At 37.5% G+C, this 17526-nt stretch overlaps 1 protein-coding gene across 3 annotated transcripts in view; it reads left to right on the plus strand.

The window, feature by feature from the left end:
- LOC310715689 (rho GTPase-activating protein 6) overlaps positions 1 to 17526 on the plus strand; it is a 144825-nt gene that overhangs the window by 112895 nt on the left and 14404 nt on the right. For all 3 annotated transcript variants that reach the window (XM_083522303.1, XM_083522301.1, XM_083522302.1), the window contains exons 3-7: positions 4978 to 5049; positions 8215 to 8471; positions 11664 to 11859; positions 11947 to 12002; positions 16763 to 16913. In XM_083522303.1, the coding sequence (XP_083378429.1) occupies positions 4978 to 5049; positions 8215 to 8471; positions 11664 to 11859; positions 11947 to 12002; positions 16763 to 16913 (732 nt within the window). The remainder of the gene's footprint in view (positions 1 to 4977; positions 5050 to 8214; positions 8472 to 11663; positions 11860 to 11946; positions 12003 to 16762; positions 16914 to 17526) is intronic.

Here is a 17526-nt window from a genome sequence, read left to right on the forward strand (position 1 = left end):
TGCTTTATATTAAACCATTGGCTTTTCTTGAAGTATATTTGTACCATGTTCTAGAAATCGATGCTTTTTTTGGGAAAGTCGTTGTCTTTCATTATTAACTCAGTGGTGCTTGTTGAATATCTTTTGGGATTGTAGAAGTCCATCCAAAATAAACTTTTTCAAGCATTTAGTCTCTTACATGACGTCATTTGCAGATAAAACCTAAATGTAACAACTTAAACCATAGTATATGGTTCATGGTTCCAAGTACCATGAACCAATTTACCACAGATTAGTTATCCCCTACCATTTGTCAAGTTTGATGAGTTTATAAAGAGCAATGTCGGTGAAAAAGCGTCATGTTTAACAATTTACACCAGTTCACCAGTGTTGCATTCAAAATGTTCTTATCTTCTCTCTCTGTGTTCCCATAATCATCACTGGTTTTATTAGTTGTTTTCTACCTGGTACTTTTCCACAACGAGAGTTCTAGCATTTCTAGCAAACTAGCATTTCTTGTTATCTCTATCTAGCAGACATGATATATGCACAAAAAACAACTCCAGAGCTTAAAAATCTGCAACAATGGGGGCTATTTTGGTTGCATTATCATAGATCATTTACCATATAATGAAGAAACAGATGGAGAACCGGGATTACTGTGGGGAATTATGCTAAATCGTATCAATTTATTCTTCTTTATACCGTCCTGGGTTATGCGGAACCCAGAGCCTTTTCCAGAAACACCGGTTTTAATGTTGGAATATGCTCTAGGTGTGATCGAATAAAGCATGTGTTAATGCAGGGGAAGAGTAATTGAGCATTGCTAGTCAATATACTATCATGTTTTAAAAGATGGGTGAAAACCGCTAATAGAAGCAAACCATATAGACACTGAAAGAACATGTGAACTTTGCAACAGAGGGTAACTTGACCTCAGGATTGAACTGCAAGCAAGACTTGGCAATGTAAGGACTGAAGTTTAGTCCAACAATGTGTATTTAATCTCTCCAGGACTGGAATAGTGCATACTTTTGATTAGACATGGCTGAATGACTGTGACCATTTGGTCTACAACGGTTGCTGCTGGCTTGTGTAACAGTGGTCCAAAAGGACCAGCAGAACTACCTGGATTTAGATATTAAATCAAAGCTCATATAGACAGAAGACTTGGTGTTGCTGATTGGCTTCCAGCCTGCAGCAAAAAAAAAACCCAAAACACATCTGTCAGACACACTACAAACGGATCATATATAAGCCTGTCACTCCGCATTCCTTTTTCTATCTTCCCTTCCATCGAAATGATTTAACATGCTGGTCTGCGTTTGCTATTAATTCCAGAACACAGAAGTCAGGGTGCCCACTTGTTAATGAAATATTTCAGCACTTGTTGCATTGAGAGCTTTGTGGGTGTTACAGTAGGCGTGCATCGGTTTTGATGATTATCTTGAATCTAGCACACACCTTGGCTTGGTCTTAAAGACCAAACAGGGAAAAGAAAAACATTGAATCATTTAATGTGGTGGTAGGCTGAAACGAGAGGATCAGAGCTTCCTGGGTTTTTTTTCTGCTCAGCCACGCAAACTCCATCTTAGAAGAATTTCAGCCATTTCCTCTTTCTCTGCCTCTACCCCCTCTCTCTATCAGTCTGTCTTACACATGAAACTTCTTTTATTCTCTTTCTAATTCTCCAGTATTTGTGCTGTTTGCAGAGAGTGTTCTGAACTTTGACTCATTGTGTAATGTCTATGACTTGTTTAAGAACTCAACAAATCAACATACTGTATGTATCTAAAATAACACTTGTGTCAGTGTTTTAAATCTCTTATTATACTCATACTAATTGACCTCTGAAAGCCATGCCCCTTTCTATACATCTCACATTAGTAATCGTTTGGCTTGTGGCCACCTTGACTTCCTACCTTCGATTTGTGTCAAGATAAACAGAGAATGTTAAGAAGTTATTAACGTGTATTTGGCGTAAAATCAGATAAGTGCATTTGGTTTTGTGGACACTTGACTTTAAGATTTGTATGTGCTGAATGAAAATCTCATTCCACATTTAGTCTCCATATGCTCACATAATAATCCTCATTGGGTGCTTGTGGAGATTTCTGCTCATTCAGCCACAAGGGAATAAGTAAAGTCAGATACTGTTGTAGGGAGAGGAGGCCTGGGGTGCAGACTATGTTCAAATTCATGCCAAAAATTTCAGTAGGGTTAAGGTCAGAGCTCTATAGCGCCTTGAACATCTTTTACTGCACCTGGTGTAAACCTTAATAGAGTTTTGTGCACAGAGGCATTTTCATGCTGGAACTGGTTGAGGTCTCCTAGTTCAAGTAAATTGGAAATGTAGCACTACAGAATCTAAAGACATCTTATAGAATTGTGTGCTTTTAACCGTTTTTTAGTCTGAAAAAATATGCATGGGGTAGTCATGCGTTCCTGATTATTTTCTCTATATAGTCTATTTAACGAAATGTAACTATATTTTAGAGACGAGCAAATATATTAAAACGTTTTAAGTTTGTTATATATGGTTTATTTGTAATTATATATAATCAGAAAAAGCAGAGGCGGGTCGTGCATTTGGGTACGGGCATTCATTAGGGCCTAACTCGACTTAATTCACCTTTTAATACCACCACTATCACATCGCGAATTTAGAAACCATCAATACTTTACAAAAACGCAATATAACAGCACGTGGCATTACAGAAAGAAAGGCATTTCACATATGTAGGGTGAATACCATTTTACTAAAGCATGCTCCAAACCTCTACACTACAACCGCAACTGTGGACCTACATCATCTGAAGCAGTTCAGAAACCAAATTTGTCTCATAACATGACAAAAACATGAAAATTTGTAATAAAATACAATCTACTCACCAGAGATGCATACTCATCATTTGCACCGCTCCTCAGAGGCTGTAATCCAGTGGTACTGCATGTATTCACTTGTCTGAAAGTGAAGAACAAACCCTTTCCCTGGCTGAGACAAGCTAGCTAGCTTTGGGGTTGGCCGACTCCTTCTCACAATGACTATCACGATGACCAAATCAATTTCTCTTTGTTTGTAGGCAAAAAAAAAGTCTAAGTCAGATGTATTAATATGTGCAAAACTACAGACGTGTTTTGCAAGTCGAACTTGGCTGTTCCCTCAGTTTCCCTCTGACCAACCAATCAGAGGAAGGCTAGCTGCCCTGTGAGGCAAATATGAAATCTGATTGGTTGAAGAAACAGAGCTATTTATTAAAGAGACGATGGTAAAAGGGCCAGCAGTACTGACTTTGAAGGCCCTGGGCAGATTTGATTGAAATGGCAGCACATAGAGGCTTAAATCTGATTGGACAAAAAAAAATCTAACATCTACATACACGTACTAGAAGCAGTGCAGCCAAGAGAAATGCTAAAAAAAAAAAAAAAACTGTTGGGAATAAATTAATACAATTTCATGGAACAAATATTAAAATTTAGGTTGTAAATGTAGGTCAGTGCTTCTGATAGTGTTTTGGCCAGCAGAGAAGGCCTTTGCTGACCCTGACCGCCCACCACTGCAGAAAAACTGGTTTGAAAGAGGCAGATGTAGAGGACAGAGTAGTTTGGAGACAGTTGATTCGCTGTGGCGACCCCTAATGGGAGCAGCCGGAAGAAGAACAAGAATATAAACGATATTTTCACTAAAATACAATTTTTATTTCGAAGATTATGTGGAGCATCTATTATACACGTAATATCTTCACAGCCACTATCGAAACAATGAGAATGTGCATTAACATTGTTGGCCTGGCCTTCGATTTAGCGCTGGCAATTCTGTCAGAGCGGATTTTAAAACTTTAGCTTTAACTTCCTCTCCAGTCAGTTTTTAAGAATTCAGCAGCTCTATAGTGCAAGTTAATGTAATATTGTTATTGTGCTAAATAATATTGATTTATGTATTGAGATATTGCGACCAAATTTAACTGTATAGTTACAGACTCTAAAAGCAACTGATACAATGAAAGAATTTCATATTGTATCTTAAACATGTTTAAATGTTGTGTTTTTTTATTAAATGATTTGTAAAGCACTTGTATAGCACCACTAACAATTAACATTGTCCCAAAGCAGCTTTACAGAATTTGATAGCAAACGATTATACATTTTCCTCTATAAGTTTATCCCCATTGAGCAAACCAGTGGCAACAGTGGCAAAGAAAAACTTCCTAAAACAGTATAAGGAAGAATGCTAATTCAAAAGGGTAACAATTGCCATCTGCATGACACCGAATATACATTTATTATAGTTCCATCATTCTTAATTTTTTTTTTTTTCAGTATTATATTATCTTTGTACATACTAATATAAAAAAATAGTAAACTCATGTTATTCTCCTTCATATATAGTGCCATTGTTTTCTTAGCAACCTAGTGATGTCCTCAAGTATCCTAATGTTATCAAATCGCTCACCTCTACATTGTAATCTCCTGGTGAATCATAATAAGAATTTCCATCTGAACAACTGTTACAACACACCTTTACGAAAGTTTTCATGGAGTAGCTCTTTCTTCTATTTTCATTTAATACATATATGGATCCAAATAGAAAGTGTAGTTTTTTTCCTCATTGGTCCACTATTACTGGCTACCATAAAACTTATTTTCGAACAAGACCATGACTATAAGATGTGTTGTGCGAGATGGAGTTGAAGCGAACTCTCCTCCTGGCTGAAAGAAAAGGAAATCTCTGGCTGCATTTCAGAACCGCAGGATAGCTCAGCATGTTTTGAAATCGAAGAGAGGTCAGTTGTTCACAGATGACACCCTTCCATTCGGCTTTCAGACATCGTGCACCCGGTGAACCAGCTAACATGTAGAATAGAACAGCTGGCTGCTGTGGAAAAAAGTTTCGGCGCCCCCACATGCGAGTGTATAACGAGCTTTGCCTCGACGTAGTGCAGAAGTCGAGCTTAACCCCTGACACTCATGCTTACTTGTGTGCACATGTGTTCGCAGATTGCCAGAAGCGGAAGAAGTCACTACGGAGAAAGCTGGACTCCTTAGCCAAGGAAAAGAACAAAGACAAAGGTAACACAGCTCTTAATCAAGAACTCAGGTATAAATGCACATTTTGGAGTGTGGGTTTTATAAAAGTCATCGTCGATGTTATGACGATGGGAATGACCATAATGGTGACAACAGTCTCCCAACAGAATTACATCAGTTTATTTGGCTCTGATGTGGATCATTTTTTTTTCCCCAGATTTCACAAGAGACAAAAGCTTCTTCCACTATGTCAAATCCCAGGTGCACTGTACACTCTGACTGACCAAAAAAAAAAATCTAGGGGCACACAGATGCTGTTTGTACTGGGATATATTTAGTGAAGTGTAAAGTTCTCCTTGTAAGGGGACATGGCACTGAGAGAGCTGACCTTGCACAGGATATTTGGCAAAGCTTCCAGTTTTGATAGGGGAAAATAATCGAAACATCGGGACATCAGGGAATGCCACTGTGTCCCACAGCTTATGCCCTCTACACTGAGAGACAACATAATCTGATTTGAACCACTTGTTTTGAACGATTCTACAAAAAGGTGAAAACAATTTTCTAGTTCGATTGAAACTTTTCAGATTTGACTTTTCCCCAGTGAAATGTCGACATTTTATTAAGTAATAAAATAAGAAAAGTGTTGAGACTACCGAGTCTCGGGAAATTCGGCAGCAGTAAAATAAAGAGTTTTGAGTTCACTGTTAAATATAAACACGAACATTTAGGACAGGAATCCAGAACAATTAATCACAGCCAAGGGAAATGTTATTAAAGCGCATACTTTTGGTGAAATTTTGGTTTCACATGGAGAGCTGCTGTTTTTTTTTTTTTGTTTTGTTTTTTTATGTCTGCGTGTGTTGTCGTGCGTTTTGTTGTGTGTGTGTTTACGTTTCGTGTCAGAACACGTACTGTAATAATCCTAATGCATGCCCGAGAGGCTTCTTTAATTACATGTGCTGTTTGTCATAAGCCAGTACTCCTTTGAAACGGTCTCCCTCATTAGAGAGTAGCAGTTCTGGTAGTCAACACACACACACACACACACACACACACACACACACACACACACACACACACACACACACACACACACACACACACACACACACAGTAACAGTCACTAGTTCTTCAAACATGTATATTTTGTCTGAAACACTGGTTGGTCTCGGCTGGTCTGTATGGACAGCATATGGTCTTTGTTCCAGCTGCTATATTCAGTGGCCAGCTGTTCATACTACTATAGAATGAAATGGGCATTTGCACACACACACAAACACACACACACGCACACACACACACACACACACACACACACACACACACACATGCACAGAGCACACCTACTTTGGTATATTTTGAGGTTTCTGCAATGCATTCTGCAAGAGTGTCAATGCATTAACTCTTTCATTAACTCATAGTAAAGACAAACAGTCTGGTATGTCACTCCATGAAACTACAACATGTCTTTATTCAGGGCAACATGCAGTTGTAGTGTTAACTGCGGTTTTCACGTGTATATATATATATATATATATATATATATATATATATATATATATATATATATATATATATATATATATATATATATATATGATACACGTACACGTGTACCGAATGCAATCCTTTTTTACAGTACATGCGGAACATAGTTCAAATCTGAGTTCCCTCAGGACCGTATTAAATAGCGGACCGCAAGTGCATTTTTTAATGATTATTTTTAAACTTGAAAACATAAACAATGCTACGGGCTTAAAAAAGAAACTGGAGTCTATTGCTTTTTAGATGTTAAATCAAAAGTATGGTCGTCATTATGTAGAAGTTTACTAGTTAGTAGTAGTATTATGGAAGGATAAATGGACAGCCAGGTAGCTACAGTTTTGAAGTATGCTGTGTTTAAGCCCTTGACAAAACTTCAACAAAAGACTGATAAGAATATACGCTATAATTGGTGGACGGTAGGAAAAAATGTTTATTTTCACTTCACTACTGCACTTAAGTACAGACTACTTTAATTTTGGCAAACTCTTCTACATTTCAGAAAAAAACATGCCCTTCCTTGCAACTTTTAGGTGAATACATACATTGCATTGAGTCAGAACCTGCTCTGAGGCCACAACTGTAACCCCACGCTTTTCTTGAGTGTGTTTGAAGTGAGCTTATGTGTATTCTTACAGTGTGTATTTACCAATAGAAAACTCTTTCCTCCTAACGGTCTGATGTGCAGCAAAATGAAACCCCGAATAGCATAAATGTATTTTAATATCATTTAATTACATTTAATACCTAAGTGTATTCTAAGGCAAGTACGTTTAACATATACTTCCACTTTTACTAAAGGTATTTGTACTTTTATTCAAGTAAGGAACAAAACAACTATCTGGCTTGTATCTGTACTCTCTCTCTACATGTTAAAGCCCAAGTTGACTTCATGTACTATAGCAGAAGAGTTTATCTACTCTACATGAAAGGTTTGTAATCAGCATTTGTCAGTTGTGTGTGTTCCTGATTCTGAAAAAATGCACACTGTAAAGTAGTTAAAGAATCTGTTAGATCATGCCTCAGGTGATGTGTTGTAGTATGTTGGTGCTGAGAAGGTCAGAAAGTGGAGTGCATGCTATAGTTTGAAGCCAAATGTAATTTAAATGGTCAAGTAAAAAACTTTCCCCAATTTCTCAATTGGTAAACCTGTTTATCTGAAAATGGAATCCTGGATATGAAAACTGTCCTTCGCAATGATGTTTCTACCTCTGAATTAGAAGTTATATAACATAATTACCTACTTGCCATACATTATTTCATGTCTTTCTGCTTGTTTTTAAATCCAATTGCCTTTAAAAGAAGAAAAAATCTTACAGGAGGGCTTGAGAAGACACTAAATTGCTTATAACAGTGTTTCTTGAAAGTTAGAAGTGAAGCTGATTTCATTCATTTAAACAAACAAACCCAAAAAAAAAATAATTATACCAAAGCTATGTGATGTCTATTGTGCCTAAATGTTGACTTGTGTTATTTCTGGAGAAAATCATCAGTGCGCAAACCTATTTTCCGTTTCTACATCAATATTTAATTGAGTGCATCAGCTGGAATTCTTTTTACTTGTGGATACATTTAATTGACCAAAATAGCACCAGTTTATTCTACCGGTTTATGTCATAACATGCCAAGTTTAACGGCTCTTTTTTTCTGCTACTGCCTCAGAAAACGCACCACAAGCGTTTGGCATTTCCTTATCGCAGGTGATTACCAATGACCGAACCCAGCGGCAGCGCCAAGAGGGTCAGCGGGAAGAGCAGAGAGACTCGAGTGACCTGGTGTCCTCCATCCTGCAGTTTGCCACGCGACGACCCACCAAGGAGCTTTCCAGCAGCAACTCGTCACTCAGCTCCACCTCGGAGACGGCGAACGAGTCCACTTCCTCCAACACGCCAGAAGCAGCACCTCGAGCTCGTAGGAGGGTGAGGACAGATAGCTTTCACCAATAATTATAATTTTTCAGAGCTGTGGTGCTGATGAGTTTTAATTCTCTTTAATTCTTGTGTAATGTTCTAAAAATGATTTTTGAATAAGAGTGAATGTATGGATTTTTCAGTATGAATCAAACTAATTTGACAGGTATTTTCCTTTGTATTATACCTTCATAAAGTCTTCTTAGACACATCTCAATAACATGCCAATATCCACTTTATGTACACCATTTTGTGCTGTACAAGAAAGCAAGTCCGAGCTGAACTCAGGTGAAAACTAGATTCAGTGAAAAGCCTGAGGACACCAGCAGAATTCGACCAGTAATTGAGCTTAGGTCAGGAACAGATGTTGGCTTCAGGATCAGAGCCTGGGAGTAAATCCTATTTTACACCAGACGTGGAAAGGACACAGTGGTTGATGAATGGCAATCATAATATTTAATTTGTGTGCTATTTTTGCCGTGTACCACACGTAACTATGGCAGGACACGATACTGATGCTTTATTTTACCAAGACTGAACGTTTTGTAAAAGTGACAGACCAGCTTAATATTCATCTGTCCAATTTCAGTGAGTCTGATCTTCGGAGCTTCCGCTTTCCTTGCTGACAAGAGTACAATGTGGTCCTCTACTATTGTAGCTCATCCACCATCACATTCGGCATGTCGCTGATGCTTTTCTGCTTTTCGCGGTTATAAAGAGCGAATGTTTGCATTACAATAGACTTCCGATCACCTCAATCCAATCTGGTTATTCCTCTCAGACATCACAGAACCATGCTTTTATAATTTGACAGGATTGAGTGATAGTTTGCCCACATGGCAGATTGGAACCAGCTACACATTATTCACGAGGAATGAAGATCTTGGTGCAGAAGAAGAAGAAGAAGAAAAAAAAAGGAGTGCAAAGTACAGTGTCAAAAACCTTATTAGCCAACCATGGCATCTTTTGGATGAGAAGCTAAACCACAACTGAAAACCAGAGCCAGATAATCAGGGAAGCAGTTTCAAAACACAAAGAATTTGCCAGATTCTGAAGCTTGTAAGCGAAACCCTTGTGAGACACAGGGCGATTCTGACCGAGTCAGTGGAATTTCACTTTAAATCATTTACCTCCCTCTTTTAAGCAGCACAATAGCTCACTTACACGCATTCCGAAGGCCCCTGCAAACCTCCGTAGACCCATCAAACGCACAAGCTGGACAGCATTGAAGTAGAAAAGGCAGTTTGTTAGTACCTATGTAGTCTTTGCAGCTGAGAAACCTGCACTTATTTTGCACAAACATCTGACTTTGCAGAGACGCTAGATAAACAACACGGTAATACAATACAGATGAATCGCAGCTCATAAAGGTGTGACTAATGATTAGGTGTTAGAGCCAGGCCACAGCCAGAGTTGGTTTGTTACAGCACAACAAACACTTTTATATTTTATCCAAACATTAACACAAGAGCTTACAAACTGAATCTTTTTTGATTTGTTTTAAACATGCTGTATAGCAGTGCATATTCAGTACCTGAATTACGTTAGAAGGTACAACTCTGAAAATAAAATTTCAAATGTCCCAGTGTCCAAAGTTATACAGATCCTGGAAGTTTTTCTTCCTCACTGAAATCTTTTCCAGTCAGTTCCTTATTGTAAAAATCTCCTTCAGGTTTTTCACTGTTAAAAGACAACACTACTCGCACTAAAATTACGCAGCATTGGAGTCGTAGCTATGATGCTGATTGTCATCAGCGTAATCAATAGGACAAGTGAATCAAATGAGCGCCAAAGCTTAAAGTGCGACACAATTTAGAACCTGATTTGTTTTTGGAGAATCTGGACAGTCTTTCTGCCCTGGAGCGCTCGCATGTTAAATGAAATGGAGATCATACTGCATGCTTTAATTCAATTTTCAATTCATTTTTATTTGTATAGCGCTTTTAACAATGAACGTTGTCTCAAAGCAGCTTTACACAGATAATGTGGTGATTAAAAGTAAATATGTTCTTTGTAAGTATGTTTGTCCCTGATGAGCAACTGTGGCAAGGAAAAACTCCCTGAGATGGCATGAGGAAGAAACCTTGAGAGGAACCAGACTCAAGAGGAAACCCATCCTCATCTGGGTTGCACCAAATGTCCATTTGAAGCAGATATACAATGTTGCGGGGTACAGTGATGATAATCTTTACAACACATAATCCAAAGAATAATTGAGGTTTCGTGAATCTACAATACACTCGCCATTCACATTAATAGCTAGCCTCTGGATTTTTGTTTTTGAGTAACAGAAACCTGCTGTATCCCAGACACCTCAAGGTTCAATGATTTGCGTAGGCTGAGATGCTGTTTTGTAGACTTCCTTTAAGCTCAGACCTTTAAGCTCACCTCTTTCCACTAAACTTTCATCTTCTCAAAGCTCAATGTTTTTTTGTTCTTGTTTCCTTAACTTTTCTGTGTAAAAACTTAGAGCAGGGGTCACCAACCTTATTGAAACTGAGAGCTACTTCTTGGGTACCGATTAATGTGAAGGGCTACCAGTTTGATACACGCTTCTGAAATGACACATTTGCTCAATTTACCTTTAATTATATGTTATTATTAATAATTAATGATATTCATCTATGTGAAGACACTGATCATGTTAATGATTTCTCACAATAATCATCAACAATGATGTAACAGAAAAATTTCACTATGCAAAACTCATCAATGCAAGTGTGATTTAAAAAAGAATAGCAACAAATAAAATTAGATGCAGCTTACTGATGCGCTATGGTGAGCTATTTTTAGAATAGACCCGCGGGCGACTCATGTGGTCCTTGCCGGCACCATGTTGGTGGCCCCTGCACTAGAGAATGTTGTGTGTGAATCTACTACGAAATATATTTGATGTGAAATATACCTGACCTTGAACTGTGTCTGCATGATTTTTTTCATTGGGTTTCTGCGACATGATTGGCTGATTCGATAACAATGATGTGTAAGTACGGGTGTTCCTAATAAAGTGGACGCTAAGTATATAACAAGTTAAAATTATCCTTCCTGAGTGCTGCATTTGGATTTTGGTTTGTACACAAGCTTTGTGTAAACAGTGCCCGTTATTTTAACTATCAGTGCATAGGTTTGGCAGGAAAATGCTTAAAAAAAAAAAAAAAAAAAAAAACTTGACAAACATAATGAACGTAATGTCTTGGGCAGGGCGGCATGTCCGTGGACTCCATCACGGATTTGGACGACAACCAGTCGCGTCTGCTGGAGGCGCTGCAGCTTTCACTGCCGGCTGAAACAACCAGCAAGAAGGAGAAGCAACAGGACAAGAGGCTGAGCCTGAACCCTATCTACAGGCAGGTGCCACGTGTGCTGGACAGCTGCTGCCAGCACCTTGAGAAGTATGGTACGCATGTTACGACCTTTCACACCTATGCCTGAAAAAAAAAATTTAATTGTGTGGAAGCTTTATTCATATTTATTTTCCATTCAGGTCTACAGACGGTGGGGATCTTTAGAGTGGGCAGCTCGAAGAAAAGAGTGAGGCAGGTAGGAAGCACAACTCCCGCTCCGAATTCCTAATGTCTCGCTTATTTGTTCTCAGTATTTTGAATTCACTTCAATGGATTGTGTGTAATTTATCGAGACGACTTCTGCTGTCTAACACCCCAAAACACCTTCCAAACACCATTGGTACAGGTTTGCGGACACCTGATCATAAGTGTAGTATGTGCTTTTTGAGCATCGCCTTTCACATTTAGCCCTTAATTTTTTCTTCAAATAACCTCCACTCTTCTGGGAAGATGTTCCACTCGATTTTGGTTTGGCTTGTGGAGATTTGTGCACTTTTAGACACAGTGGTGTTAGTAAAGTCAGGTCCTGATGGTGAGGTGAGGAGGCCTGAGGTGCAGTCAATGCTCCAATTCATCCCAAAGGTGTTCAATAGGGTTGAGGTCAGAGCTCTATAGCAGGAGATCTTCCACTCGAAAACCATGCAATGCATATCTTTATAAAGTTTGCACATAGGCATTGCCATGCTGGAACAGGTTTGGGTCTCCTAGTTCAAGTAAAGGGAAAATTTAATGCTCCTGCATCCATGCTGTACAATTGTGTAGCTTTAAGCTTTGCGATAACAGTCTGGGAAGGAAAGAACATATGGCTGGAAAAGTCAGGGGTCCCAATACTTTTGTCCATATAATGTATCTCCTTTTAAAGAAAGTGCTCCTTTAGGCAAACGCAAATGTAAAACAAGTAGGCAGCTTGATTGTAACATCATGTCTTTTCAAATTCATAATATTAATACAGGTTTGGAAAGACTTTATATATTTCGAACTGCACCTTTAATTTTTTTACGATTTTTGACCACTGATAAAATGTTTTTATTTTTTAAATAATAATATTTAAATGTTTGTGTGTCTTCAGTATGAGAATGTCTTTTTAAATGGTGGCTGAAGTAGCAATTCTCTAGGCTCAACTAGAGAACATTTCTATATCATCAGGTTCTTAGACTTAAAACATGCAGCGCATGCAGTATGAGAGAAAAAAATGCGACGACGGATTTCCCTCTCCCTCCGTTGTCTTTTAATTCCACAACCCGACAACAGCCGATTTTATCTTTCATTCACAACGTTGCCGTCTTATCTCAGCTATGAATGGTATATTTTTTTTGTCCCACCTTTCAAATGATTATAAACTAGGTTGAAATATATACGCTCAAGGTACTGTAAACACAGTGATGGTTTGGTGTACACTCTCAGTGCTCGGGAGAAAAAAAAATAAACATCAACCCCAGCGCAAACAGTGATCTTATTTCATTAAGGGTAAACAAATAGCACCGGGTGCCAACGCGCATCAGAATCGAATTGCAAGGGAAACAGGAAAGCGTTGTGTTAAGAACCTGTTGGACGAGTGATGGGAGCGACACCGCGGCACGGGTCACACACTGTGGAGCGTTTCTTTGTTTTCTGACTCGCCACAAAAGCAGCGAAAAGCTGATTTCATGATTACGAAAAGAACAAAGGAAACATACCGTACACTTTAACTTGTACAGTCTGAATGTAAGGCAGAATATTTGTTGATGATCGTTTCACCTTGATGTATTCGTGAACAGATAATTGTTTGATAATTGATCATTGTTAAGTGTTTTTGGATTGAGTTCCTTAATGTACATATACCGTATGGACTTTGTGATTCTGAGGTGGCAGAAAAGGCTAGTAGAGAGTTATTACGAATGCAGTCTTCATTCTCCAGGTCAACTAATTCTCATTGTGGGTGACTTTACCACGATCCCCTTCGAACGCTGCAGCAGTGCAATGGCTGTTTAACTCACCAGTCAAGAAGTCAAGTCAAGTTTATTTCTATAGCGCTTTTTACAACAGACATTGTCTAAAAGCAGCTTTACAGAGTTTAAGAGTTAAGGTGAATGGTGTGCATTTATCCCTGATGAGCAGCTGTGGCGACTGTGTCAAGGAAAAACTCCCTTAGATGTTATGAGGAAGAAACCTTGAGAGGAACCAGACTCAAAAGGAAACCCCTTCTCATTTGGGTGACATCAAGACTTTGATTATAGAAGCCATGAACAATGTTTTGTAAACCTGCCTGGTACATATAAAGCTGCGTGTCATCTGCCACTGTGTGTCATCTGCCAGCACGGAGCTATAACATTGTTTTAAATGGGAATACTACCTGTCCCTGACTTACAATGGTGATGCGTTCGCAACTTGAAGTCGAGACGTGGCCTAGCCTACCCAAGAGTCTTAAAGAATATGATCAGAATCGAGTACAATACTGTCATTTGTTAATAATTTAGTACATAATTTAGCAGAGGAATGAAACATACCATACTGTATAAACTACGGTTCGCGAATGGAGGGAAGAGCATACAGTACAGTGTCTCACAAAAGTAAGTACACCCCTCATGTTTCAGCAACTGATTTTGTATCTCTTCTTAAGGGACTATAGAAATGAAACTTGGATATAATTTAGAGTAGTGCAGCTTGTGTGGCAGTACAGATTTACTGTCCTCTAAAAAGAACTCAACATACAGCCATTATTGTCCAAAAGTGTGATACTGTACATTGGGACCATCTGTAATGTAACACAATTATGACCAAATTGGATGTAATATTCTGTAAGAGGAACATTGCCTGCTCAAAGACTGTTAAGGTTTATGTGATGAAATATCTCATTAAGTTAATCAGTAATAAAATGATCAGTATTTGTTGCTCTTTAAACCAAGTACGAACGAAGGAGCAACATGTGCAAATTGTGGAGACATTGATTATTTCTAAAACTTGCAGTTGCTACGGAAGCGAAATATTTGTAAGTAAATAAACCTTGGAGCTGGCATGCAAAAGTATAATCCCCCCCTTGCTATGGCTTACTATAAAGATAATTGTAGGCATGGTGGACAATTATAAGTAAATAATAGCTAAATACTGTTATATATTAAATATTTATATCTAATTAATGGATTTTCAGTTCATATTTTGTATTTCTAACTAATTGCATAAATACATAAATAATTTCATGTATAATAGATTAGTATTTGTATAAGAAGAGTGATAAGAATGATTATTCTTATGGTAAAAATAATAATAATAATGCTAAATTTTAAGTTCCTTTGTTATTTCTTTTGTTTTTACCGAATCATGTCTCTATGTGGGAGTTTGTATATTAAAGTGGCCTGTGTTTTTCACGTATTGTGAAGGCAGACCAGTAATGGACAATCAGATTATGATTCATCATTTATCCTTTATAATAACAGTGTTGTAATTTAATAATTTTGTATAAACTTTGCTCATTTCTGTTTCCTCCTTGCTGCATCAGCGCTCCCTAGAGCGAGTTCTGCTTCAGGGTGTTCACTATCCAGGACTCCGAAACCACACACATACTTAGATTAGTAAAGCATGGGCACTTACATAAGGCAGGGGGAATTCTTTGTGCTTCTGGTGTGTGACTCTGTAGATGTGTAATGACACGGAAGATGTTTAGAAATGCAGACTGGTGGTGGTACAGAGGCCTAGTCAAATACATCTGCAGTACAAACATCGAAAACAAACACACTGTGTTAATGTGAAGAAAAGCAAACAAACAGTGCAAAAAAATTATATGTTTATTACAAACTCCAATGACAGAATATACATTTAATCTTTTGTGACAGGAATTAAAGTCTCTTTCAACAGCCCTGTTGAATTCTTTGTCTTTAGGGCAGATGGCTTTGCATTTTTTTTTTTTATGTCACTTGACAAGCTGCGTTTTTGTCATTGTTGTTTGTTAAGTTCAAATGGATAAATGCATACAGTATTTTGCTCTTTAATAAAAATAAAAATACATTTAAAAATTGCTGTGGAATAGGATTAATACCAGTATGTGTTGTTATGTCATATTTAAGTATGAGTATTTAAGTATCTCATTCAATTTTTGTTCTGTTTGGGAAATGGATTCCAAAGAAGCGACTGGCTTCTGGGAAATTGGTAATTTTTTATTATCATCTGACTAGCTTTATAAACCAAAAGTTATATTCTCAAAAACATAGTTTGTCACCTACACTCTAGTTTAGTTTCAGCATGGGAAGTGAAAATTTCTGTAGTGAAGATTGACAAGCAGACTGATATACAGTGCAACCTCGATACTCGCGGGGGTTACGTTCTATAACCCCTTTGCGAGTAACAAAAAATTGCGAGGTTTTGACTCACCTTTTGATGGTTCCTTTTTTCAAGGGGAATTGTACATGTGCTGTACCGTAAACAAAAAAAAAAGCTGAATTACTTGTCATAAGTGTTTTATTTACTACTTTAAATGAATAATACAATTATAAAATAGTTTTTCAAACAATTTTGTGTAATGTATTCGTACAAACTAGAAGAAAAGTTCCAGAAAAAAAGTCGTTGAAGTTGAACTATTGAAGTTTTGAGGTTCTACTGTATACACAAAGAAATATGTGTTTTTGGAACACCACACGAGCAATCATCATGTACCAGCATTACCCTGGTACAAAAACTTTACAATTGAGATGTGAGAACGGTGTGTTTTAAGGATTAAAGTGGACACAAACCCAGAATGTAATTACATTTTTCCTGTAGGGAATTCCAGAATATCCCTTCATTGCTAAACTAAATTGTTCCCCTATTTCAGTCTTTTTTTAAAATGTGTATTTTTAAGATATTTTACATTTGTTACTTATTTTACAGTCTAGAACTTTTGTACTATCGAACTCATCAAGCTAGCCCAATTTCTTCCCTTTTTCAAGCCTGTTCACTAATTGTAAAATTTGTAATAATAATGTTCTATCATTGCTTTTACCACAGCTGCGAGAAGAGTTTGACCGAGGTGTGGACGTGCAGCTGGACGAGGAACACAGTGTCCATGACGTGGCTGCGCTTCTGAAGGAATTCCTCCGGGACATGGCTGACCCACTGCTCACCAAAGAGCTCTACACAGCATTCATTAACACCACATGTAAGAAACGTACACAGCTAAAGCCTTTCTTTTTTCTTCTTCAGCAGCTCCTCCAACCTGCATTTTAAACCGAACCAAATTGCAATGCAGCAAAGCAGAGTACATGTTAGTTCTTGAATATCTAGCAGTTTAGAATCAGATAGAATCATGTCTGGAACATTGTGATTAAAGATTAAACCAAACCAGAGTGAAACGTCAAAGCTAGAAGTTAAACAAACAAATATCATATTTTGGTATTATAGTGATAAATCTTTTTTTTTTTTTTTTTTACAAAAATTACAATTACAAAAAAAAACAAAAAACAAAATATATGTAATACACAAGAGGACAATTATGTGTATACCTTAAAGACAATATAATGAAAGTAAATAAGTGTACAAATTTAGTGAAATAAAGAAAATTTTGGAGTTAACAGGTAATATAAATAGGTCTCTAATAATGCTGGCCTAATAATAAAGTACCTAATAAATTGAGAACCCTGGGAACTCATGGACCTAAAAATACCAATGTAATCTAATACAATTAGTATTAGTATAAGTATAAGTAATCGAAATGGCAGTTTTTTTCTATTAAACTTATTTTATTGGAGGATGCATTTATTCAAACTCACATT

This window comes from Silurus aristotelis (genome assembly GCF_946808225.1).
Source record: "Silurus aristotelis genome assembly, chromosome: 20".
NCBI classification, from domain to species: domain Eukaryota; kingdom Metazoa; phylum Chordata; class Actinopteri; order Siluriformes; family Siluridae; genus Silurus; species Silurus aristotelis.